We start from the raw sequence: 27096 nt of genomic DNA, 5'->3' as shown, positions 1-27096 counted from the left end.
AGTGGAAGAAGCAGGGAAAAAGGGTCCAAATAGTGGCAAGTCACAGTACTTTTTTGTTTTTTACTTTAGCAAAGCTCACAGAAAACAAGAGGTTTCGTTGTCTGTGGCACAAATTTCCTGTCTAGAGAGATCAGTAATAGAAAGCATTGTTAACCCAGTACAGAAAACCCTTTATAAATTATTTTTTCAGAGTGAGCAGAATTCCAGTTGAGCTCCATGTTACATTTGAAGGATAGCACTGTGATCTTTGTTTACAAACCTGAATTCATTTTAGGTTGGTGGTCATTTCAACAGGCATGTAAAAGGCTGTTCCTCCTCTGAGTAAGGCTTTAAGGACATGTCTACCAGCCAGGATGTGACATTTCAGCTCAGGCGGTGAAAGGATGAGTAACCTACCACTTAGCTCCTGGTTGCACAGACTGCCTTCTCTCTCTCTCCTGGGATTCTACTCTGAGTTTAATGTCTAAACCCAAATACAGGCTCAACAGCTTGCTTTTGTAGGGTTACTTTGTAGAATAGGTGCTAAGAGGTCTTTTGGGAACTAACTGAATTGTATAGTAAGATACATAGTAACTACAGACCTGTTTGGTTTCTTAAAACAGCTTTTAAAATTGCTACTACCCTTTCTGCAGCTGGCATTTAACAATATTGCTAAAAGCTCCCCATCCCATGCCCGAGAATAACAGAGAGACAGAAAAACCCCTTAAAGAACAGAGCTCAGTACTGACACTACAAAAGAAAAGCTGTAGAAGTGATCAGGGAGGAACAAACAGACTAAGAAAAGCTTAAAATCCTTCCCACTGAAATTAAGGGGACTGCTTATTGTATTGCATGAATAAGGAATCTCAAGAGTAAATTATTATTTGGCATAAAACTGAAAGATCAGGTTTTTTCCCAGACTGAAAATATCTGTTTCTAAAATGCTTGCTGAAGAATATTCAGACTAGAAGTTACAGAGCATCAATAATATGGGCATGCACCTACACGCCCTACTAAATTTATCTGAATGCGTCTGCACATCCATTTAATCAGATGAGTGAAAGGATTCAATGTCAACAACAGCTGGGAAAGAAGAAATCCATTTCAGCACTGGCTCAAACTCACAGTTAGAATGGCACCTGCCAGTTGCCAAAAGCATTCTCAGACCAGGCTACTTCAAAACCAGGTCACATTTAGCAGATCTGCAAAACTCAATTCAGGGTGCAATGTCAGCTGTGGATTTATGACAGTGTCTTGATAAAATGGATCAAAGTTTGGGGAAAAATATATAACCAATACCTAAAACAATGAACAGAACTTTAGCATTCAGACTTCGACAAACAAAAACTGTAACTACATTCATAAAACCCTAAACAGTAGTGTAAACATCTAACCCCATTGCTACTGTGAGAGGATAAGAAAGTTGCATTCTGCAGCTATCGGGTTTCCCTTATCCATCTAATTTGTTGCAACACTTATGACTGCTTCTTTAATAATTTATTGACAGTAATTCAAATTTCTCAGTTAGCCTTTCCAAGTTTTTTCAGCTATTTGGGTCAGAAAATGGAAGGTTCAACTATCTGAAGTCACATAATGAAACCACTTCAATTTAATTTCAGATTTTCAAAAGGGTTCAAGCACAAGTCATAAAAAGCCCATTATTCGATTTGGATCCCCAATTTTTAGTCCACCTACCTGAGTAAAAATGGGGAAAAAAAATAAGGAACAGGACTGGTGAGCAAACAACTCCAGAGAATTAGCTGTCTGTAACACAGGACATTTGTTTTCCACTCTTGGATCCCTGCTCAAAAAGACATTGCTACAGAGCAAGAGTTATTCTGGAAAGTCAGAAGTTACCCTAATCAAGGCCAAACTGCTAAAAGTGAAACCTTTCCTCACACAGTTTTTATTTACCAAAACCAACATTCAAAATTGCTTGACAGTGCAAACTGTAGCCATGATGTACTACAGTCATCCTTCAGGAAAGTCTACTTCACCTTGGGCTTTCTCTTTTGGACTGAAGAACACTGGATAGCAAAATGCTGTTCTCTTGAAACCTGCACGTTCCGTGGGGTTTCTTTTTTGTCAGTTAAAAAAGCAACATAAATCACAAACTGTCTGAGGCATTTTTCTCCGATAAAGACGACAAGCTGAATGAGGTATCATCAGGCTCTGGGGATGCATGATTGAAATCCATTTCTTCTAATTCAGGAGGTAAGTCTGAGAGCAGTGCCTGTAAGCAAAATAATATTACAATACAGTATTAGGTAGAGGTTTTATGTCAGCATTCAAATGTCTTAAGTGTATTGTGAGAAAACTTTGTGGACCTTTTCAGTCAGTGTTGGTACTGGATGGGTAAAAAACCCAAAGAGGTCAGTGTTGATAAATATTGGAGTTTGGAAAAACATTATCCAAGATGATGCGTCTTAAAGGCAAACAAAGAAAATAAAAGCACCAAAGTCTCTCCTAAACAAAGCACAGATTGTTATCCTTACAAGACAGGATCCAACCAAGCATTAGAAGTGCTGTGTATTAGATGCGGTGCAGTGCAACCGAAGAAGCCTGGCTTTTTTCCCCTGGATCTCACATCTCAGACCTCACAACAGACAAATCCCAGTCCCTCAGTGTACACTGGTTGTCCCTTTGTAAAAGTCACATGTCCCTGTCTTTTGTCATTGCTTGTGTAGATTGCAACATCTTTTATTTTAAAGTTCAGCTTTTCTTTGTCTCTAAGATGTTCAGCACAATGCTGCCCTCATCAGAATTTGAGCCTCTGGGCACTACAGAATAAAACTAAGGGAGTGACAGAACACAAAATGACAAACACCTTCGAGTATTAAAACCTACTTCAAGACTTACCTGCTGCTGTTCTTTATCATCGGATTTAATAGCAAGTATCAAACTCCGAGTAAACGTCTGTAGTTCAAAATACTTCTGCTTGTGATTCTCCAACTGATTCTCAATAAATCTGACTTCTTCATTCTGTGGGGGACAATTACATGAAATAACAATGGAAATAATGGACTGCATCTCTGTAGTGACACACAAACTTGTGTTAAAACTGAATGGGTTTTAGTGAAAATGAGTGAAGTGTGTTTATTATGATTCCTGCCAAAACCAATATTAATTACAGCCAAAACTTCCACAGGTATAGAATTACAGATCAATGCACGTTCTGATGAGGACCAGCAGTGTCTCACTAAACCTGCAAATGCATATGCTGTTTCATCTCTCCTTATCCTCCCCAAGAGATGTGATAATCAGCTGTGTTACATGCAGACAAAGCATTTCAGAATTATCATTAAAGCATCAAGGACTTGGGCCAAAGTTTCCATGAAGCTGTTAAAGCAGCACTGTTTTTTATTTCATAAGGATGACCTCTAATTCAATTTTAAAATAGAGAAAAACAAAGCCCAGGTCTCTTCCTAGAAGTGATCTTGAAAGGGCAGGGTGACTGTAAGAAGACACGTCAACCAAGTTCCATTTTTACAGCAGGAGGCTTGGCACAAAGACCACAGGAAACACCCTGAAAATTCCTCAAAGCTATCACAACCTAAAATATAGTATCCTCTAGTGCAGAGGAGTTTGACATGTATCAGCTCTCACCAACCTCCCCAAGATCTTTTGAGTTGCAGAATAAACAGGAACGTATTTGTGGAATTGAGAATTATCAATAATGTGCATGCTGTAGCTAAAAAGGTACTTTCCCAACCTCTGCATAAATGCGTGTTACTCTACCTGCAAATGACTTAATATAAAAATAACAAACTGAATTAAAAACCTCAGATTTGATAAACACTTTATTCCAAATACTTCTTCTCCTTCAAACCTACAGCTGATTGTTATGCAAGATCAAAACACCACATCTGTTGATCAGCGCAGAGTTCAAATTAATTCTCTCTGGTTATTTACCTTTGCAAAGATCACGTAACCTGAATAAACAGTTCAGTTCTCAAGATCAAAGTCATTGTGCACTTTTGCAAAAGGTTTCTGCATAGTAGCACCAAATGTGCATCCTCCATAAGATCATGTGAAGTGTTGCGTTTACCGAGGGCTATCAGAGGCAAGAAAGAATCCACCCTTGCTTATGCAACCACATGATTAATTAGGTTGGTGTCTGCATACAGTATGGTTGGGTTTGGTGGCAGCAAATAATTACAAAAGCAAATTTCAATAGTGGATTTGTAAGCTGGCATTTTGTTTTAATGAAAAAATAGTATTTCTTTTTCTAAACATAGAACTATGCCCTGTTATTCTTGATAACCTTTGCTAGACTGGCTGTAATTCAACTGTAGTTGGTATGAAAAGGTGAGACTGTGTGATGAACTAGAAGGTTTGCAACAAGCCTTTAAAAATTGTTGTTTCGTGGGTTTTTTGCCCTAGAAAAAATCACATTTCTTCAGTCAACACACTGCTTACCATGCTGTTTCAGGTTATAATGGCTCTGAGAACAAGAGAGAAATATTTAGGCTGCAATTATGAGGCCTTCATAAGAAAATCAGCTGAATGAATTTCTTTCCGATGAAAACTTCCAAGTTGCCTATTTAGAATGGATTTTGCCCAGCCAAAGAAGGAATTCAGATTTACACAGAAAGCAAAGGCACAAAGACCAATCACTAATGTCAAACAACAAACCGACAAACAAGGTTCTGTAGGGCATGCTGTCACAACGAGCCTTTCACAGTGGTGACAGGTGACATTAAGAAAAGGTCATTCCCTCTCCATATTCATTCTCCACTGCCCTTACCAGGAAAACACTGCTTGAAGGAAGAACTTTTGTTCTGAAAAGATGATCTATTTATTATTTTGGAAGTGATTATCACTAGTAGAACATACCTGGTTTTGAGGTTAAAAAAACAGCTACATAGGTAAAACCACCACCAATACACAACACAGAACTGGAGTAACTCTTACGAGAGCAGGAACACACTCATAACCTTTCCCATTTGGCAGAGGACAGCAGCTTGCCAGGTATCCAACTGCTTTTTCTCCCTCCCACAACTCCTGCTTCCAGACATGTTCTGCACTGCATTGTGAGAATGACTTCAGCTTAGATCCTCCCGTTTCATTAGAGGATTACAGCTGCTATGTCCCTTTCCAGAGCTCACAGTATCACGCCGCATGTAGAAACGTGCCACAGCACTCCAAGGAACAATTCTTGCACAAAAAGAAAAGTTTTGGTTTAGAAGCTAAATAAACTACTTCCTTTGGGACATATGGTGGGAGCTGCAGATGGCTACAGCTGAACTAACGTAACTGCTCTGCAGAGATTTCATTCTTCCTGTCTCCCTCTGGGTTGAAATACGGGAAATCTGGCTGTAAATGGGATGAGCAGATGTGACTGAGGGTATGATGTGCAGTGCCACGGTAAAAACAGAGTTGCTGCATGCCTTTCCCAAATTCCTTACAGATACAGCCATCTAGAATTTTCTGTAGACTCTCCAGCTTAACATTATACAGCCTAATTACTCACCTTGTAATCCAAAAGAGAACTCATTTGATCCACTTCAGAATTACTTATCATATCACTTTCTTCATCATCTATAATTTCTATTTTCTGAAACAGAAGTAAAGGGTTCATTCCAAGTATTCAAATGCACAGATTAGACAAACAAACAGCAATCTGTATCACAAACAGCATGAAAGGATGAAGGTAACAGGACCTTTTGTTTGCGTCTGAGAAACTCTAAACTGTGCAGCCCCCATTAGATGGCAATCATGCACCTCAGCCACAAGATCCAGGGAGAATCCAAACTGAAACTGCTGGTACCCAGAGCGGCTGCCCTGGTGACTCAGGCTGTTTACAAAGGAGGAGCTGTATGTCACCATGCTTTTGGTATTAAGTTGCATATAATATCTCATTACAGCCTGCACAAGCCTGCATTTTATTCTGTAAGCCTTTTACTGAAGACCTCCTGCAAGGCGAAGAAGGTTATGAAAGTTTATTCTTCTGGAGCAAAACAGACATTATGGCAAGCGACAGGCAAGTCCTAACTGACCTACTTCTTGCCTGAAAAACAAAGAGGTCTCCTTTGACCTTCTTTGGCCACAATGCAAGTCAAATGCCCTAAATAGTGGAGGATTTTGATACAAAGGACAGTTCCAAATGCACACACATGGACATTTTCACTTAACTCACAAAAATTCTTGGGAGGTTTTTATACTGGGTTTCTAAAGATACCTGAAGTATAATGTTAAAGACTAAGCTTAATGCTGTTTACAACTTAGAAATACATTCCAGTCATATCTCATTCACTTTTACGCTATTTACCACTCGCATGTTCTGTCCCAACAGAAAACCTTCTTATGTAAGAAAATGATGTTAACAGGTTATGTCAATAGGACAAAAAACAAAACGTGCACATTTTCAGTGCAGCAATGAGATTCTTATTTGTATCTAAGCTAGATCTCAGAGAGAATGAATTTGAATTAGAGAATGGCAAGAATGGCACCTTTTGACAGAACACAGAAGGATGACTGCCTGGATGGAACTGTAAGTTCAACTATATTTTGGAGACGAAAGCAGTAGTAGTGTAATAAGAGTTTGGATTTTTTAACTGTTTTTCATTGTTCTGGCTGTTGTAACCATTTAGGAGACTGCATATAATAAGCCAAAGCAATTTTACTGTGTTTTTAGTATACAAAAAAATGTAGGCAAGGGGCCACATTGACACAACACACTTCAGTGGTTAGTTCTTGAGGTGTTATTTTAGAGGAGGTTTCTTCCCTGCATCAGGTGTGTGTGTTTTATCTGCCTGCAGACCAGGCATGAGAACTTTCCTCTAATCATCAAGGAGAGATCCTCCAAGAGAGGTTAGCAGTCTCTTACTAGTAGTACCCACCAAGCTCACAAGCTTGTGTTGAAGACAGGGAGGGTAAACCACATTTGCTGTGCTTCAGTGTCTGACAACCCAGCTGAAGCGATAACATTTCAAAGGCTTCATGTCACAAAGATCTGCTGCTGTATCATACCCTGAGTAACACTGTGACTCAAATATTTTTGTTTTTAGACTCAGCTTGAGGAACGAGTGTCTAAATAAATGCCAAACATTCACACTATCTTTCTTATAATTATACATTGTAAGATAGTAGGGGAAAGAACAGATTAGAATTTCAAATAAGAAAACTGTCTCTCGTATGCGAGTCCAATGTACATTAGTCCAATTTTAGCTACATGTATTTTAAACATTTTGTTACAGTGTTTTCAGAACAGAGTATGAAAAAGCTTCTCCTATTTCTGCCCCCTTCTTTTTGTTTCCAGTGATATAATGCTGGAGTTCAGACAGACAGGCGAGCTCAGTCTCTCGGACATCATCTTTGCAAACCTTTTACTTTTGTCATTTTACATTCTGCATCTCCATGGTGAATGCATCAGCCTGAAACTCACAGTGATTATACCTAAGGTCACAGCAGGCCATTAAGGTAAACAGAAAGGAAAAAGGCAGCTCTTTCTATTCAGGCAACCACAGAACATACAGCCATGGCATTTCAGTTTACACAAAAGATGATCATATATTAACAAAGGAAAGGAAATTTTCTCTCCTCTCCCTATGTACAGAGGGAAGGGAATCTCCTGTTCACTTTCTCATTTCAGGTTCTGTATGATTAACGTAAAACAAATTTTCTTGTCATGTTCTGAGCTACCACCATCTCTGACTGCAAGAAGAGCACAACTGGGAACTGGAACCATCACCTGTTCATTCTGCAGATAACTTTAAGAGAAAAATCACCCTACCACTCAGGGTCTTCTCTCCTCTTCCTCCTCTCCTTTCTTCTAATTTGAGAGAAGGCAGGCTAAACAAAGGGGATATATTGCATTATTTGCCATGACTCCTCCCTCTGTCTTTCCTTCCTTGTCTCACTGCAGTCAATTAAAAACAGCAAGAACAACTGTATGTGACTCAATGTGAATGCAAGTGAGAAAACAAGAAACATCTAAATAACGCCCTGTCAAGGGTATGGGAATGAAGAGTACATACCCACCCCAGTCTGATATCATGTATTCGAGGTTAGCTATGGAGAGAAGCACTAGAGGTACCCAACTTTCTTAAAGCTACCAAAAAACCATTGACCATTATTATTCTAGGGTTTTATTCTGTTTTACTGCACTAGGTACTTAAGAAGCACTACCCAAGCATTGTGCTTTGCATTCCAGAAAAAGAACACCGGGTTGTTATAATACAGAAAAAGCCATGTAATTCCATTTATACTGAACATGCACAGCTCTGTGTTTTAGTACCTTTAGTACAGTTTCTTTTAGTGCTCAACCAGTTAGAAAGACTCTTAGTACGCTGAACTGAAATTTTCACCTAGTGAAAAACACTAGTGTTGGACAACCACCTCAATGTTGGCAATTAAGGAGGTTGCATTAATGGAAAAGGAAAGGTGTACATACCACATTATCAGTAGATACAGGATTCTGGTCATCATCTTTGTGACCGATTTCTTCATTCTGAAGTGCTTCATTTGTCTCTTCTGTAGAAATAAATTAGTTTTTTTCAGATTTCATTCAGATTTCATGTTGAAGGAACAATAATAGTCTTTAGCACTAAATAAACGTCACATCTGCTACATGCAGAAGCATCTATCTATTCCTAAAAAATACTGTATGCCTTACTAAGAAAGACAAAGTATCACAAGTATTTCAGGGCAATGTAAGGCCAATTGCTACCGGTAGCAATGGGAAAACTATCAGCTACTTTCTTGCAACATACCAAACCCTTCCTGTTTTTAGGTTCAGGTTGGAAAATTAAAGTGATGAACAGTTTCACATCTGAGGTGCACAGAACTTTGGATTTTTTCTTAATTACTACATGAAAAATCCTGCATGCCCTGAAATTATAGGGTACATTTCAGAATCCCATCTCCTCCTTGCAGACACTTATTAGCTTTGAACCAAAAACTGATCAAGCAGATTATTTCATTCTCATATGGCAAATACTTATTCCTGGTGAACCTACTCTGCTATTTTATGTATAAGCAAAGTACACACTTGAAAACAGAGCAAATCTTACCCTTAAATTTCAACTGCAAGCACTAGATGATTCTATCAGCCCTAACTATGGCCAAAGTGAACAAAGATAAGCCTATTCATCCCTGTGATTATGTTTCTCAGACTAATGCTCCACATTAATATAATGTTAAGAAGAAAACACTTGATAGAAACAGCAAATCAGGTAAGACAGCTGGGATACAATCTTAAATTACGTCATTAAGCTTGCATTAGAAGGATCAAACAGTCCAGCTATCACATGTAGAGAGGAAAAGAGGCATAGTGAGTGAAGGGGCAGCAAGTGTCCAGATGGGTTAGTGAAAGAGGGCAGGTTATGATGCAGGGGTGTATCACTTCTACACAAACACAGGGGTAACAGAATTTAACGGGACATTACCAACACTTGCAAAGACAGGTGAGTACTTAGGCCAGACCATTAACACCGTTAATTGTTGTAAGTAACTTTTCTACCAGTTAAATATCTCAAACTTGAGCAAATCTTATTTGAAGTTGTTTCAAATCAAGTGAATCTGCCATTGGACACAGCTTCGGAGGAAGATTTCTGCCAGCAGCAAAAGCAAATGGGTTCAATTGGAGAGCTGTAAAGCAGGGAGCAATACACAGTGCTATCATTCCACTTGGAAGAGTGAAGGTCACTGAAGATGCCCTTCGGGGTCTCTGACACATTCTAAACCAGTCACTCAGTAACCCTGACAGCCACCACTTGGACCCAACAGTTGAATGAAGCAACTCCCTACAGCACTTTCAACTCTAAATATTCATCCTCAACTAATATAAACTGGCACAGCTATAATGGCCTTCACAGAGCCTTGTTCACTTACACAAAGTATGGATTCAATTAACATACATTTAAAAGGTAAGGCATTATGAGAACTTTAATGCTTCATTTTGCATCAGATTACTGCTGCTTTTTTTATATTTACACACTACATTCTAAAAGCAAGTGCCAGCAACACTTTCACTCTAATTACACGACTAAAAGTATCTTTTTCCTGTCTTTTAGAGTGGTTTTTTGTTGTGATTTGGAGGGTTTTTTAAATAAATTGGGACGAAAAGTTATAGTTCTCAACCATGAAAACAATCACAAACCTGTGACTGAACAATACACGATTCCCTTAGAACTATTTTCCAGGAAGTCTGAAATAAGCTGAGCTGCAGCAGTGAAACCTACACCTTTGAATGAATAGAAATAGTTTATGCGGTAGAATAAAGGAATGAAAGTGGGATTCCTGGATACTGTGGAAATCCTATAGTTTCCTTGCACTTCCTTAAGCTTTGACTCTAATAATCTACTCACAGCCTTACAGCCTTATCTTGTTTTATGAAAGCCTTGTTTGATGAACGGGGTGTTATTCCTCACGTCAAGCTACAGAGAATTCAGACTCTTCCCCTGTCACCATTTTCTTTCAAGTAGATCAGACTAAATCAGTTCCTTCCACACCTCAGGCAAATCAAGGACTCTTAGATTCTGCATCTCACTTGGCTTTCAATCACTTGACCCATTTCTTAATCATCTTATTCTCTTTAGAGCAGAATATGACAAAGCTATCACAAATTCACTCCCAGCAGTTCTCCCATTTTTCTAGTTCTTTTCCTTAAATTGTTCTAACAAAATGACAAGATCAAGTCTGGCATATTAAGCTGCAATAGCATGCACTAGATCAGACTTGCTTTTAGTTTAGAGAGCAAAGGCTTTATTGATCTCTTCTAATCAGAAGCACTGGGAGCAATTAGTTGAGCTTGTGAAGCTAGTGCATGTGCCGAGCAGCAGCTCTTCTGCCCTGGGAGACCCAGAGTGCTCATGTACAAAAGGGAAAGGGAGAGATCCATTTAATGTGGTGATGTGGTTCTGGAAGATGGAGTAAAAGGGAATTAAGTTTGAAACACTTATCACTCAAGATCATGCAATTTACTGAGAACACATAGAGCCCCTGTACGTGCTGTTCTAAGGCTTTCTGAGTAGTCCCCTGCTACTGACTTTGATCTTTTCTGTTGGTTTGTATTTGCTTGGCAGAGACCATACATGCATGGCAGACAGCTTAATGGCACAAGTTCTGCTCTGCTTTGACATACTGTGAAGCTTTTGGTTCAAGACCAACTCTGAGCTCATGTATCTTCTGAATGTCTCTCACTGGTGTGAGTTTAATATCAGGAAAACTAAGTACATAGCTCTGGTCAGCCCAAAGCAAGCAGGTTTGCAGGCGTTAGTGCTTGTTTAGATGAGAATGGCTGGTGCGATTCAGGCTCACAGGAATGGATAGTCAAGCTGGCTGTGCAGAACCAGCCTGCTAACAGACAGTATTCTTTAAAACCTGGCTTCCTAGAGAAGTTAGATGTACACATTTGCACTCTCTGTCCATCTCTCAGCTGCAGCAGTGAATTGTGAACTTGTCATTTAACTTCAAATTAATTTGGCAGAAACAGAGGTCTTATAAAAGGTTTCTGCAAGCTTTGTGATAGCAAACCCAACAGAATTCATATAGAGGTAAAGAGACCAAACAGTACTTTCAATATAGCCAAGGTAGGTCACTTGTGACTGTTAGACACTCAAGACATTTTTGAATGTGTACAACAGAGAATCCAAAGCATGCACACTGCACAACATTAAAAATATAGCACAGTAGTAACTGCGTTTTCAAATACCTTGTGAGCTTCCTTCAGATAAGCAGATTGATACTTCATCATTCCTATCATTATCATCCCCCACTTCAGTAGCAGTTTCCTCTCCTGGATTAAGTGCTGATTTAGAAACAAATTCAGATTGATCAGAGAAATCAGCAGGACCTCCTCTAGGGGGTGGGACCTCAATCCCCATTAAACGATATTTCCGTCTTCGATTCCCAATCCAAGTCTTGTAAGAGAAATAAACATGAATGATATCAGAAACTATAACAAAAGCAACAGGCCTACATCCAAGTGAAATTAGCACATCTAAACTACAACATTGTAGCCAGCAATTCAAGGGAGGTGATTATTCCCCTGTATTTGACCCTCATGAGCCTACTTCTTGGAATACTGAGTCCGGGTACCTCTGATACAAGGGAGAAGGGAAGGTGCACAGCAAAAGGAAAAGAAACAACAGTTGCAAGTCACACCAAGGGAAGCTCTGACTGGAATCAAGGAAAAATAAAACATAAGGCTTTACAGTGAGATGCTGGAACAGTTTGTCCATAGGAGTCTTGGCACCTCCAGCCTTGGAGGTACTCAACGTTTTACTGGACAACATGCTGAGAAACCTGACCAAACTCTGAAGTCAATCCTGCTCTAAATAAAGAGTAGCATTAGTGACCTTGTAAGCTCTCTCCCCAGCTAAGTTATACAATAATTTTAACCTAAGGTTCTCCCACTCTGCAACTTCCATAAGGGGACCAAAGCATCCAATGACCCAAATGGTCCACCTGTTCTGGGATTTCCTACAGCACATAAGAAATCATCCAAGGTGATAGCTCTACATTACTCCACTTTGCTGACAGAACATAACTTGGCAGAATTAAGTTCACAGCAGTATTATTCTTCAGTCCTCTCTGGCTGGAAGACAAGTCTTTAAGACACACTGCTTGCAGTAAGGTATATAACAGCATCCTTATAAACAATGGTGGGAGATGAAACAGGTCCAGGACCAAAGAACCTGGAAACTGATTCATGATGGGGTGGGTTTGGATGCTTTAAGTAAAACTGAGTTTCAAAAAAAAAGAAAAACAAACAAAAAACAAACCACCAAACCAAAAGTCACATTCAAAATTCTCCACGTGGATCTTTTAATGTGATTTCTCTGATAAAGGTAAGTCTAAAATAGAGTCTTTAATAATTTTTGAGTTTAACATGATGTAAGAACTGTCTGCAACTCCCCACCTTTTAACTCCTTCCCTTCCCTTGCATTACTCAGGCTTTTGACTTCTCATTTAATTACTATTCTGCTTAACAGCACTTGTATCCCAGACACTTTGTACCAAGTCACTTCTCCACTGGCATCCAAAAATCCTTCCCAAAGCCAGGAATCAATTTCTTTGCCAACTGCTAAATTCCAGTCATTCTGACCTGGCTTTCCTCCCACTTCCACATCATCTAAACTACAATGACTACGGACAACACTAACAGCAGTAGTGGGACCATCCTCATTGTCCCAGGACCTGTCCACACACTGGCCCGGGATGGACAATGGTGGAGTTTGGCCACGTCAGCTGTCACCACACAGAGCGCGCTTGGTTACTGTGGTGACGATGGATGCACAGTGTGGTCATTCCTAGGTTCTGAATCATGCTTAGTGCTGGAATTTCTGGATTGTTAAAAATCAAATGTACCTCCAGAAAGCATGGACAGTTCCTGGTTTTGAAAACATACGATCAAGGCATAGCAAAATGCACATCCTTCCCCTAAACTCTGTGTTCCAACAGAGTTTACCAAACACATCAAAATATTGAAGGATGTTTTTTCTTTAAAGATACACTAATCATTACTCTGGCCTCATTTCAGAAATACCTGTATTGCTCCTCTTCTCCATCACACTTTCTTTAACTAGAGTTCTGATACGTAGCATGACAAAGCTTAGTAAACAATTTTTGCTTATAATAGCTTGATTATCAAACAGAAAAATTAAAAAATACCAACAGCATCCCATCTACTAAAGAGAGTTTCATGCTGGGACAGCCTTGAAAAAATTTGTTTTTTAAAGCTGAATCTCTTTCACTACCTAGAAGAGGACACGTTTAACGCTATTTCTGGCAAATCGTTTTTATTGGGTGATACTTGCTTTCCCAGCTTCCTCATTTTCCTCTTTGAAGAATGCAGAACAGGCACACAGAGAGCTACCTAGATATTTTTGTACGTTTTAGTTTGGGGAAAAAGAAGAATTAAAACCCTCACACAAGTGGCCTCTTCCACTTGTGTCTCTTTCTCCCAAACAGTGCATTGCCATTCTTTAAATTTTCTCATAGCCTTATGATGGCAATAAATAGTGCAAACAACTGTAAAAATTAAAAGTGAATCTGCTTCTTTTTTACTAAAAGATTCAGCAAAAGATCAAGGCACTTGGGAAAGGTAGATCTTGTCTTTATATGTACCTTTCAAAGCAGAAAAACTCTCATTCAACATACTGAATATGTCATAGAAGACAAATACGTTTTTATAGTAGCTGAAATTAAAATGGGAAAGAAAAGCAAGAAGGTTCCATATCCTGTATGCTACATTCAACAGTGAATATTGTGGAGCAGTACAATGACGAGTGTAAAAGCAGACTAGTATTTCTATGTAGGAAACAAACTTAATAGTTCTAACTGTATCTGTAAAATATCACCTCCTTAAAAACATCAAACATCACCTGTAAATTACACGTGATCAGACTCATTAAGCCTACTTAGGGTAGCCAGCAATGAACTCAGCAGCAACTTCCCCAGCTTCAACTGAACAGATGACCAGCAAGAGTGGGGGAAGAACAGCTGGAGTCCAGCAGAAGGAGCCAGCATACAGCTGCCTCCAGGCAGCTCCTAAGGAAGTGGACTGGCAGGGAGCCACTTAAAAGGCAGAATACAGCTCTCCAGATATTGAGGTTAGGGTGTCAACGTGATAGAAAGATACTAGGAACCTTCAGAAATTCCACTTAATTGAAAAAACAAAGATGGAAGATTCTGAGCTGGTTTTCCAATGCCTCTCTTGACATAAGGTGGATCCAGACTAGGCCTAGAGCCCCCAACAGGAAGAGCCATTGGTCAGCTGTTAAGAATGAGTGGCTTTTCTGCTGCAACTACTTGCTTTTGCTGCTAAACCCTGATTGAAGCACTACCTTCCACAATCAGCTTCTATCTGATGAGCTGCTGGTGAAGAGGAGGAAGTGTCTTTTGCCTGTGGTGGGTGCTTAGGTGCAGCCTTTGACCTCTTATGTATGAAAGCTTGATGTTCTATGTGTTTCTGAGGAGTTTGACAGCTGTCATCTGTCCTTCTCAGATATCTAATGTGTTGCTGCCAAGAAGGCTATTCTGCTTTCAGATGCTATTCTGGCATGAATGAATAAAATTAGTCAAGAGAAATATAAACAGAAGTGAGTAAGTAACTACAAAAAAACTCACAAAAACCCCACAACCCCAAAAAATGGAATCAGCAATAATTATAATATAACCAAAAGAAATACTTTAAGCTTAATGAGATATTGGACAGAGTTCACATATTTAAATATGGCATAACATTGGTTTATTTCCCTCTTTTGGCATCTTGGGAACATATGAAAGATATTTGAGGGTGCAAAGATGCACGATGTTATGGTGAACCAGCAGACACTTTGAAAGTTCACTCTCTTACTAGAAGTACAAACCATACGGAATAAAATGCCCTGTTGAACCTTGAAAGATCAAATCCAGTGCAACTATACATAGTGGCAAACATTATCTTTCCTTGTACAGGAAAACAGATTCGATACTTTCTTTGTACTGGAGATCTTTCAAATCAGTACGGGTCATAATGATCATCAGTTGCACTTCTGGAAAAGTAACAGTTCCCTGAAAAATTCATGAATTTCCATTCTAAAATACATTAAGATATTTAGAATTTCCATTCTAAAAGGTATTAAAAGGGAAAAATGGGAACACGTATCTAACTGAATGAAAACAACTGATATATGTTTCTATTTATATAAGATTTATATATTACAGATTTTTTGCATGTATTATTTGTTGTATATGTATTTAATTGGTTTTATATATATACTTTGCACTGCTTTACATATGCTACATTGATTGTTTTTACATCACAAATGGAGAAACAGTTGCTAGTTGCACACTACCTAGAATTCAAGGCACAGTGAAATACAAAGGCAACAAAGTACAAGTATTGAAAACAGACACACTGTTTTCAGCTTAGATCTGACACACTGTTGTGTCTGGATTCCTTAGGAAAAAAGAGACCATGCTGCATACTAACCTTCAGTGTTTCCTACTGAAGACAATGCAGGTTGGCAGGTAAGGAGAGAGGAACAATACAATGTGCCTACACAGATATCAGAACAAAATTAGGGCAGAACCTCTAGAGCATATGATGAAAATACCTGTCCTACACTTGGGAACGTGCATAATGTGCCTTAGAGAAAGGACAAGAGGAAGCACTGAAGGTCACGTGTCCTGTAGCAGTAATTCAGCTCTTACAAACAAAGAAAACAGTGCAGGATGATGCAGGACCAGTCTCCACCTTATTCATGCTACAATTCTCAAGTCTGCCGTGCAAAGGAGCCTGAGGCAGGACAGATACTGGTAACACCACCAGTTACTATGAAGAAATCTTTTTGTTCGTTCATGTATGTTCTAGTACAGTTTAAGCCAGAGAGCCTCAGGGAGCTGACCAGAGCCTCTGTCCTGAAGACATTTCAAGCAGATGCATTGAAAAGTGGGCACAGAACTTCATACTTCCATCCTCTGTGTGCCAATAAGGATGTTCTTAAGAGAACAAAGTAAGGGAGGTGAAGCATGGATGTCAGTCTTACTGTCCATTATATAAAGTATTTCTTATCCAAAAGCTCATTTTGAGATGCTGCCAGTGGAAACAGCTTCACCTTTCAGAAAGCAAACTGAAGAGCTTGAAAAATACAAAGCATCTTGTTCTCTACAGAGAAAAAGAGTAATTCTTTTCAGCCTCCAAAAGCACCATTTAATTTTTTTGTAATTCACGTGTGCTCAGGAAAACAAACAAGTAAATAACCAGGTTAGTGTTCAGGACTGAAAGCAGCTTGGTACCATTTTGACATGCCAACCCTATGAGAGATCTCCGCAAAAGTAGAGTTTCAAAGAAGGGCTCCTGGTTCCACTTCTGTAGCAATGTCAGAATTTTAGGAAAGGTGGAAAAAGAGGATGACAACTCAAAGTACAGTCACAATTGTCATGCCTGCTATGAGGGAAAGACAGACTCTACTCATGGTTTTGTACTGACTGCAGGGACAGTTAGACTGTTTTCTGAAGAATGGAAACACTGAGCAAATGAGTTGCACACAGATGTGTGGCTGGTGAGTGGCAATACACTAGCACCAACTGATGCTGTACCGAACTTCCCAATCTCTGGAAGAGATGATGTGGAGTGGTCCTCACGAATCAGGTTATGTACACCAAGCCGGTACTTTCTAAAGCAATCCTTCCTCAACAACACCTTTACAGACTATTAAAGTGACCCAGAATTCTTGGCAGCACCCGTTGCTCTCTATCACATCTCAACCTGCCTTCGAGACAGTCTTGTAAAATACTCGTTCCTATTTTTGAGCATTTTCTTTCATATATTTACAATGATTTTTCCCTTTAAGTATCAATAAGAAATATTTTCCCTCTGTCTTTAGAAAGGCTTTTTTTTGTATCTTATTGGCAATATAAATGGCACCTTTTAGTCTTCTAGGCTATCCCTAAAAAATACAACATTTTTACTTAAAATCTTACTCGAGTCTAAAGAGAACGTCAAAAGCTCATAGTGCTACTTCTGCTGCTGATCAATAGGACTCTTACCTGAGGGCTTTCTTCTATATATAGACTGCAGAAAGAGCAAGAGAGCACTTCCCAACATGGTCATTCATTATGTAATACATGAAATCTATTTCAAGCTTCCTCATGAAATTTTTAAAGGCTTTCATCTGTCCTATTTTTGCTTCTGCGACAAGATAAGGGAAGACTCTGGATTTCTTACCCGCACTATTTCGCAGTCAACATTTAATTCTGCAGCCACAGCTTCAATTTTCTCTCTGCAGACTGAGCCCAGGCTGGTCATGCCATTGTCCCAGTATTTCTTTAGGGTAGCTAAGTCTCGGTCACTAAATTGCGTGCGGTCCTGTAACTGTAAGATAGAAACAAATACTGTTAGATTAAAAAATCTGCTTATGCTGTTCACCTAATTTCCAGTGGTCTGCCTGTAGTAAGACACACACACTCCAGTGCCTCCATGGCTTTCTTCCTCTTTTGACTCTCCCTTAAGAATTTGGGTTTTTTATCCAGGGCAGTACTGAGTTCCCTGGGATTTGCTTTAAAGGTAATAGCAGCGCTAATGCAAGTTTACAGCACTTCAGCTTTGTTACAACTCCACCTGATTCTTTTTAATTTGTTTTATCTCAGTCTATAAGGTCTTCCTGAAAATAACTTTTCTCCCCCTGTGCTGTTTACTCTCTCCACCCAATTTATGCAAATTATTTCTTAAGGCTTTTCAAGTTTCTCACCCTCCCCCACCTCAAGTTCTTTTATCTTACTGCAAACTACAAAACATGCATAATTCAAAAGATTCCCAGATCCTAAAGGGAATACTTTAATGTTTATTTGGCAAGCTTCAGAGTTTAAATTGGTTCCGCTGTCTATTTGCGAGATCCCTGACTCTTCGTGTACATTTATCAAAACTGTGACAGTGGATTACTGATGAAAGGAGTAACACTGGAAAACAAATCCTAAATATCCCACCACTTCCTGACTACGGTTCCATGAACAGTACATACTAGTAGAACTTACAAGCTTTATCGAAAGCTTTAGCTTAGAGTTTTAACTAAAATCTAGTTTCTTTACACCAACCTATGTCTGTCATCTCTCCTGCTACTATGAGTACATACATGCAATGACAAAGTCTGCACTAAGAAGTTGTAGCCACATGTACCAAATCTGTCATTATTTCAACAGTTGAACTTCGTAAGGAATCCAGCTGGCACATTTAAAGGCTGCTCGAGTTAGAGCAGCAAAGTGCACCTCAAGGGCACCCTGCTGAGCAAAGCTGAATCCCTGATGCCTGGTGAGCCTTAGCAGATGCTGGTTTTCCCTGCATGCCTGACCTGAGCTCCTCCTCCCTACAAGCCATTTTTAAAGAACAGAAGTATAGTTACCTCCTCAACTGCTGCAGCAAGATCTCTTTTTATAGGTGTTGGCAAAATAGATTGTAACTTCTGAAAGTGATAGGAAAAGCGGCAGCCAAGCACTGAGAGCAGGGGAGGCGAAAGGAGTGCGATAACATAGTCAAACTACAGGGAGAAAGAGTCACTTTGGCCTGCCCTGCTTCCCTGAACACTCAGGGTAACTTCACTTTCTAAAGCATACTGAGCATTTTTTAAACATGAATAAGTAATATTCACTGTTGGTCCTGTAGAATTCACACTGACAACACTGTTGCAGCAACCCACCACTCCCACAGCTTACTGCGATCTGCACTTACTGATAAAATAAAATAGAGAATTCCTTCCTATTTAATGTGCATGGATTAAAGAAACCTCCTGGAACATGCCATGGAAATTCCCAGTCCCCAGCAGAGAGGTGAAATGAGAGAAGCAAAAGGAAATCTGCCTGGTATTACTGCAGATAAAAGGGAGCAACCCCCGTTAGTGTAGTTGTGTCTCACCTTGTTTGTAATGGCCAAATTAGAACAAAACCCAAGAAAGTACAGCTGATGCTGGAGTAAGTTCAGATTTCTGCTTGCTGCCTGATTTTCCAGTTATCTAAGAAAATGCTGCTTCTACTGAAAGAATACAGGGCAAGAATACTTGCTAATAGAAAAGCTTTGTATTTGTGACCTGCAAAACGATCTCATGTTAGACAAAAACACACACAATAGCTGACTGTAGACAGTTACCAAAGGGATGGTAGGAAGGGCACAGAGGCTGCTCAGCTCTTGCTTCTGAATACAAGAACTTTAAGTGGAAGAAGCAGTGTCTAGTAAAACTACCTGGCCCTCAAAAACGTTACTTAAAAAGTGTCACATCTTTTCCATTTTAGGTGGATGTATGTTAATTCTGATGATCTACTACAAACGTTTTAATACATATCTTATTAGACAGATGACTACTCAATGCTTTTCACTTCACAAGTGCTACGTAATTTTGCTACAAGACTTGGGCTGTACAGTCAGTCTCAATAGGTTAGATCAAAGTAGATGTTTTAATGTTTTAAAGTTACAGGAAGTATCCTGTAGCTACATTCCCAACGAAGTCTTTTGCAGCCACTTACTGTGGAAATGGAAAGGGAGAGATAACAAAACAAAACTCAGTTTTTGTTTTACCTCCTTGACAAAAATATTTTGCAGGTTTCAGATGACAATATGTATTTTTGGGGTTTTTTTGTTGCTGTTGAAGTTACTGCTGCAGTTTATCCTTTCACCTGTTCCTGACAAGCTCGTGCAGCAGCACATGAATCGCACTGATACTGATCTCAGGTCAGAGAAGAAAATGGAGAACAAGTTTTTTCAGTCAACTCATACAAAAGAAACAAAGAGCCCACAATACACACAGCACAAGGAAGAGTCCAGAAGGCAGGAACAGCTCTGAGGGGGAAAAACAAGTGCATGTAAATAGCAGATGATACAAAAAGTCAGGTTCCCTTCAAGACTGAGGAGAGAAGAACCACTGGGATGCCTGGCCCAATCCACCCCAGCAAACTCGGCATATTCTCCAATGAGTACTTTTCAATCTCACTTGAATTCTTCTGCTTTGGAGCCTGTATCTCATCTTTGCCTTTTTTCCCCGAGATCACACTACTGAATACAGTCAAGCAGATAGGAATAGAGCCTCTGAGAAGCTGAAAGCACTGCCTTCAGCAAGGTACATTTTGGCAGCTCTAACACAGCCGGTTGGTCTTTGCAGCAACAGAAGACAGAATCTGTCAGCTCTTCGGACTTGAAATTTTACCAGTGCCCCAAATGAAAGATCTTGACATTTAAGGGCTCCAATTCACCAAAGTTGCTGAAAGGGAAGCAGGTCACTGCATATCAAGTGAACCACAGGAGCTGTATGCCTGCCTGCTTCCACAGTGAGTGAGCTGCTTTATGGTACCTCAGAGGGCACAAAGGAAGATGGTTGGTTGACTTTGCTCACTTGCTGCACCACTATAAAAGGATCAGTCTTAACCCTTATGCTCACTGGATGCAAATAACTCTTCAGCTTGTTACAAATTTAGATCCAGGCTAACCACCTTTGTGTTACTGACTGTGCCACATGCCTTTGGATTATTTTCTTAGGGAAAAATCACAACCAACCTTCCATTAAGAGCATCATCCCCTTGACAAAGATTACACCTGAGTTTGAGTCCTGCATTATAAGCTGCTCAAAAATTACATAATGCTTTCACAAAAGTCAATGACTTATAAGAAAATAAAGGGTAGAATTTCTACATTGGACACATAATTACACTTCTGTCAATTTCATTAATAACATTCTCATGCTTAGTATCACCAGAAGAACTGAGGAAACAAGGAAAAAAAGCAGTCCTATAAATGTCATAACATTCATGGTTATGCATCAGCACAGAAAAAAACTATCAAAAGATAATATTGAGAAGCTTCGTATTTAGGACAATACTTTCCATAGCTGAAGACAAGCCAGTAATTCAGTTCTTATTTTTACTTTATTATAACAGCTATTACAAATGCAATTCTCATTTCCTCTCTTCAGATCCCCTGCTTGCTGATTCGAGGCTTGTCTTTATCCTCGGCAGTGTTGACTGCTGAATTCTTCACATTTACCAGTTCTGTTGCCCATAGCCTGAAAAGCAGAGAGAAGCTTCTTCCCCGCAGAAAATAGACTATCAACTCACAATGAAAAGCAATCCTTGTGAGCAAATTGAATCAGCAGTTCTGCCAAGCGGAGGGTTAAACCCTGCTTATCCCCTGACCTCCCAAGTGTAACAACAACATTCTTGTAAGAGATGACCCAGTTTATTATAGACATTCCTGGCACTTTGCCGAGCCCCTCATAATACCCACTGTGCATGCAATATTTGTGGTGCAAATCTGGTGTCTATAATTGGTATGAATAATTGCACTGCACTGGAGTGTCCTTATCCTGCCTTTTATTAGAGCCTGCTTTTTTAGATCAGTTTTTATGCATGAGTTGAAAATGTTTCAGGCCACGTGCACAAAAGCTATACACAATCTTCAGATTATGAATAAAAGACATGTTAAAAAAAGAGAACTAGAGCTTCAATGTAGATGTACTAACTATTAGTGCACAAACTGTTAGAGAGAGACTTTTTGCATCTTTTTCCACTGGTTGAATAAGCTTAAAGTTTGCTCTGATGGAAGTAGAAGTGATAAATACTTCACGGTACCACAGCTTGAAAAGAGCTGTAACTGCTTCAACACTCAGCCTAAATTACATATATTCTGTTAATGTTTCTAAACCAAACACAGCTAAGAAGAAGAAGAAAAAAAAAGAAAACAGGGAGATACCAGTGCAATAAAACAGCCTAGCCAAATAATTACAGTCTAAACTCCAGTCTTCTCACTCCATAATCAACCTCCAGTCCACACAAACTGGCAACTCAGCCTTCTTGAGGTTTTGAACCATAATTATCGTGATTCTTATGTAATCTATTGATGTCTTCCTTGCATTTAACTAAAAAGCCTGCTATTCCAATACCTGGCCAGATAGGACGTATTTCCAGCCTGCAGGATCACAGTTACAATAAGCCTAGGCAGGATGCCATATAATAACAAGATCTATTTCATCTGAAACAATGGTAAGACATGCCTACCCTCTGCATCCATTGAAGCATTGCTGTTGGGAGTAGTGAAGAGGTGCTGTTGACAGTACAGTGGTGATGACATGCTCTGCATGTTATTACCATGTAATGTAAACATGAATGAAGTGCAGTATCTTGAGATATGTGGTGAAATATTTCACAGAAGGAAGAACATTAACCAAATCCATTAACCCAAATGACACAGAAGGTATGAACAAGGACAGCGTTCACAGCGTCCTGTGATCTTCAGGTTGGTTTGTCTGCCTCTCTTGATGAAGACTCTGACTATCTTACTCAGATGTGCTCTCACCAGTTCGACTAAAATACAGTTTTCTTCCCTCTGCCCTTCTAGGAGACGAGAGGAACGTGAACTGGTGAAGAGAACTTCACAAGTTGGTACAGTTTTAAAACAAAAGGTACATCTGAGGTGCACTTTGACTTCAGGTAGCTTTAATCCCTATGGGCGCTCACTTTACTTTAGAGGCCACCCTAAGACATTTTTTCTTTTTGTAGGCTTTCTGTGGCAGCTACAGTTTTCATGGCACTTTTAGACCACAGTCCAACAAGGTATTTTCAGTGGTAGTTACACTGATGTAGTCTCTTCCACACATCCAGCTGTGGCAGCTCTTGCCCTGCCCTGGGGTTAGACCAGCTCCTCTGCCTGATTCAGAGTGCCTGACAAGCAGGACTTTCAAGTAACACTTTAATGCCACTATCTCCAGAATGTTATTCAAATAGCAATGTTGAAAGAGCAATTTACAAACCAGAATTTAACACAGGAGCTCTCCACTCATTTCAGCTATTTCCCTCCCCACAAAATACATGTCAGACTGAAAGGCCAGACACCCCAAGCTGAAGAGGCAGATCCAGCTAACCTATGGTAGGAGTTCCACCTAAGTGCAGCAATACCTTCAAGAAGGTCTCAAGGCCATCACTACAATGCAGTGTTGCTTAAGGTAGGGGGAAAATACAAATACCCTGTGAGTTTCTTCACTGATTTCCTACACCTGGTTCCAAAGGGTGACTGGGCAGAAATAATTCTAAGACCTTAATCTGCTATCTTAATGCTATCTTCAGAGTTAAGACCACTAGAACTGATCCTAATTAGAAATAAAAAAAAAGCTAAATCTTCCCCTCTCCCCCCAAAATACAGCTTCACAACTAAGCAAGGCACTCTAGGTGAGCCAGCTTACTTAGAGTCAATACCTATCTGACAAATGTTAGCATATCAGGTTATATCTAGCATAAACACTAGCCACCTGCTAAGGCAACAGAGACTTAAGCACAGTTGGTACACTCAAGACCTAAATGCAACAACAAAAGTGAAGATATTTTCCCCCTTTAAATTCTCTCTAACCAGTATCTTCACTGCTGTTTTTGAATCCTTGCTATCCTTCCATCCTATAAAAATCCCCAAAAATCAAAGCATTTGTAAAGGCCAATGCATTGCACATGCACCATGACAGAATACAGAACTCCATAATTTCCAAAGACATTCTCATGAACAACAGAGGGTGGTATTTCCAGCCTAACGTTCATTAACAGTCAGGATTACATCATCTTACAGTAGAGCTGAGCAGAGTTTCTGCAGAACTGCACAGTTTTATTTCTCTCGATACAGTTGAAGGACAGGGCAAGGAAAACAAAACATCAAGGCGAAACATTAAAAATTCAGAGCATCTAAAAGATGATCTTTTCCATTCTAAACAAAATACAGATTAGCCTTTTTACTGTTTGAATGGCAGTAATTGCCATAATCGCAGTTCTACAACTCTATCCATTCTATTTTTGTTCTCTTACACCCTTTCTTCAAAAGAATTTCACATTTGAACTGAAGTTTCCTTGGAAGTGGGAGCTTTTTCTCTCTTTGTTGTCTTACACCTGTGTGTATACAGCAGTTTTAGAGTGCCAACTCCTACACTTGTATCCTTAAGTAGACTAATTATGCATTCAAATGGGACAAACTGCATCCACAAATCTGGAAACAGATGATGTCAAAATGGACTGTATTAACCAATGGGGTGTAAGCACTTTATTAAGGAAGACTTGGGAGTAAAGGTCTGAGGAAAAAGAAATTCCTAATAACCATCCCTAATAAACAGGCACTTCCACATCCTTGAAGGTTTTAAGTTTACTGCAGAAATTTCTTCTACAGGTTGCATTAGATGTGTAGCATGGTATTTCAAAAGCATGATCAGCAGGTCAAGGGAGGGGATTCTCCGCATCTACTCCACTTGATGAGACCCCATTTGGAATATTGTGTCCAGCTCTGGGGTGCTCAACACAAGCAGGATGTGGAGCTGTTGGAGCAAGTCCAGAGGAGGCCACAGAGGTGCTGCAAGGGCTGGAGCAGCTCTGCTATGGAGACATGCTGAGAAAGCTGGGGTGGTTCAGCGTTGGAGGAGAGGAGGCTCCAGAGAGACCTTAGAGAAGCTTCAGTGCCTGAAGGGGCTACAAGAAAGCTAGAGAGGGACTTCTGACAAGGGCTTGTAGGGATGACATAAGAGGCAATGGCTTTCAACTGACAGAGGGGAGATTTAGATTAGGTATTAGGGGGAAGTTCTTCCCTGTGAAGGTGCTGAGGCACTGGCACAGGGTGCCCAGAGAAGCTGTGGCTGCCCCATCCCTGGCAGTGTTCAAGGCCAGGTTGGACACAGGGGCTTGGAGCAACCTGCTCTAGTGGAAGGTGTTCCAACCCCCTGCCCCCTATGGTAGGGGATTGGAACTGGATGAGCTTTAAGGTCCCTTCCAACCCAAACCATTCTATGACCACCATGCCTCAACAACCAGTGCTGAGAAACATCATACCGTGCTCCCTTCACAGTGCTCAGCCACATGTTCCTGCTCCTGCTTTGAGCTGGCTCTGGCACTCATCTGATCCCCAGTAAGTCCATTCAGCCCACTAAAGACAAACTCAGCAGAAGAATATGAATCTGACAGCTCAGATGCCTGACCTGGATTACCTTGCAATTAGAAACCAGCATCAGTGCTACAGATGGGGTGGCAATACGCTAGACGGGGGGAGGGGGAAAGCTGTTTCATACCTTGTGTTACAGTTTGGAGTCATTTGTGTCTTGAGGACACCAACCTGGCTGATTCTGCCTGATGTGAAATGACATGTATGTGGATAAAATTAGACTTGGTAAAGTTACTACAGATAGCAGGGACTAATTCTGTGCATGTGCAGAGTAGCCGAAGAAGGAGTTACTCTTAAGCATTCAGTTATCTTGATTAACAATCACTTAACTTTCAATGTAATAAAAGCATTCTTGAGCTATAAACTCACAGTCCTTACCAGTCCAGGTGTTGTATTTCTGCTAATAGCACAATTCATATACCTGGGCATCACATTACTCGACACAGGATTATAACCTTGACCTGCTTTTAAAGATACACATCAACCTTACCTTAACTGAAACACTGCGTCTGCAGATGTTTGTATCAGTCAAAGTACAAAAGGAACATGAGGTAAATAGAACTGTCAGTTTCAAAAATGCATTTTAATAAACTTTCCACTCCCCTTAATGCATTAGATACTTAAATGGAAATATACTTACTGCTCTTTTTCTGGAACAACCTGTAATCCAAGGCACAGTAAGGTTTCCTGAAATCTGTAGAGGGAGGGAGGAAACAGAACAGAAAACAACAGCAGCTTAGCTTGCTATGACAGCTAATACTGAGCAGCTTTCACAATGTTGTGCTTTCAAGTCTGTTAGGAATGTCTTTAAGACAGGTTAAGATTTAAAAGCAAAACAAAGTCAAACTTAGCCTTACTGTTGTAAGGCTAAAACCAAAACACTGTTTCTTTCGGAGAAGGTAAAATAACACGAGGGCAACTTCTGTACTTTTGCCATCTCAAAACTTGTATTTCAGAACAAAAGTTTTCACTTTCAATCTGTCACAAGCCCCGTAAGATTAAGCAGACTGGACTTAGACAAGGGCCAATGTCTGACAGAACTGCTGACACACATTCTTCAATTACATCAGTCAAACATGCAGAAAAAATTAGCACCTGTTTGTGACTGAGCTGGTCAATGTCAGATGTTAAGGACTTGCATATTACCAGAAAATCTAGGGACATCGGATTGCAGAAGGAAGGGGAGGTATGAAGGCAAAGGTTTGCTGCCTCAATTCCCATTGCTTTCCCATCATTCCCAGTGACCAGACTTTACCAAATAATATCTTGGACTGTTTTCCCTGGCAATCTGAAAGGAGTCACAGCCTGGAATATTTTAGGCTTCTTTAGGATTCATGTTCTGCTGCAGACAAGCAATGCTTGAGACATTAAACATAGCTCTTGAGAGATTAATGAATCTCAAGTCACTACATACACTATATATGTGAGGAAGAAGAATCTACTCACTTCTGCTGACTGTATCAAACTACACTAATAGTTTTTGTATTTGCAAGTGCTCTAATAATGAATCTTGCAGCATGAGCATAACCAAATATAGAATACCTGGTACAGCCTGTCTGGTGTACAAGCACAGAAGATACTTTTATTCTTCAAGCTTTCAGCTAGAAGCACTTGGAGGTTACCTAAGGTCAGACAATTTGTCATTACAGCACAAGGCCAGTTGAGGGGGGCTAGAAATGAACACCCTTCCTCCTAAGGGCAAGCCCACGTCAGCTTTTGTGTCTCAAATATTCATTTCCTAGCTGCAC

The 27096-nt window shown here is 39.9% G+C and overlaps 1 protein-coding gene across 1 annotated transcript in view; it reads right to left on the bottom strand.

The window, feature by feature from the left end:
- Positions 1-1575: 1575 nt before the first annotated feature.
- HDX (highly divergent homeobox) overlaps positions 1576-27096 on the bottom strand; it is a 39114-nt gene continuing 13593 nt past the window's right edge. Inside the window, exons 4-10 of the mRNA XM_010019881.1 lie at positions 25989-26042; positions 17639-17785; positions 11636-11843; positions 8375-8454; positions 5453-5536; positions 2839-2961; positions 1576-2212 (exon numbers count right to left, since the gene is read on the bottom strand). Of these exons, the coding sequence (XP_010018183.1) occupies positions 2087-2212; positions 2839-2961; positions 5453-5536; positions 8375-8454; positions 11636-11843; positions 17639-17785; positions 25989-26042 (822 nt within the window). The 3' untranslated portion in view covers positions 1576-2086. The remainder of the gene's footprint in view (positions 2213-2838; positions 2962-5452; positions 5537-8374; positions 8455-11635; positions 11844-17638; positions 17786-25988; positions 26043-27096) is intronic.

The sequence above is a fragment of the Nestor notabilis genome, unplaced genomic scaffold (genome assembly GCF_000696875.1).
Source record: "Nestor notabilis isolate BGI_N333 unplaced genomic scaffold, ASM69687v1 scaffold6048, whole genome shotgun sequence".
NCBI classification, from domain to species: domain Eukaryota; kingdom Metazoa; phylum Chordata; class Aves; order Psittaciformes; family Psittacidae; genus Nestor; species Nestor notabilis.
This window is presented reverse-complemented; position numbering and strand designations above follow the sequence as displayed.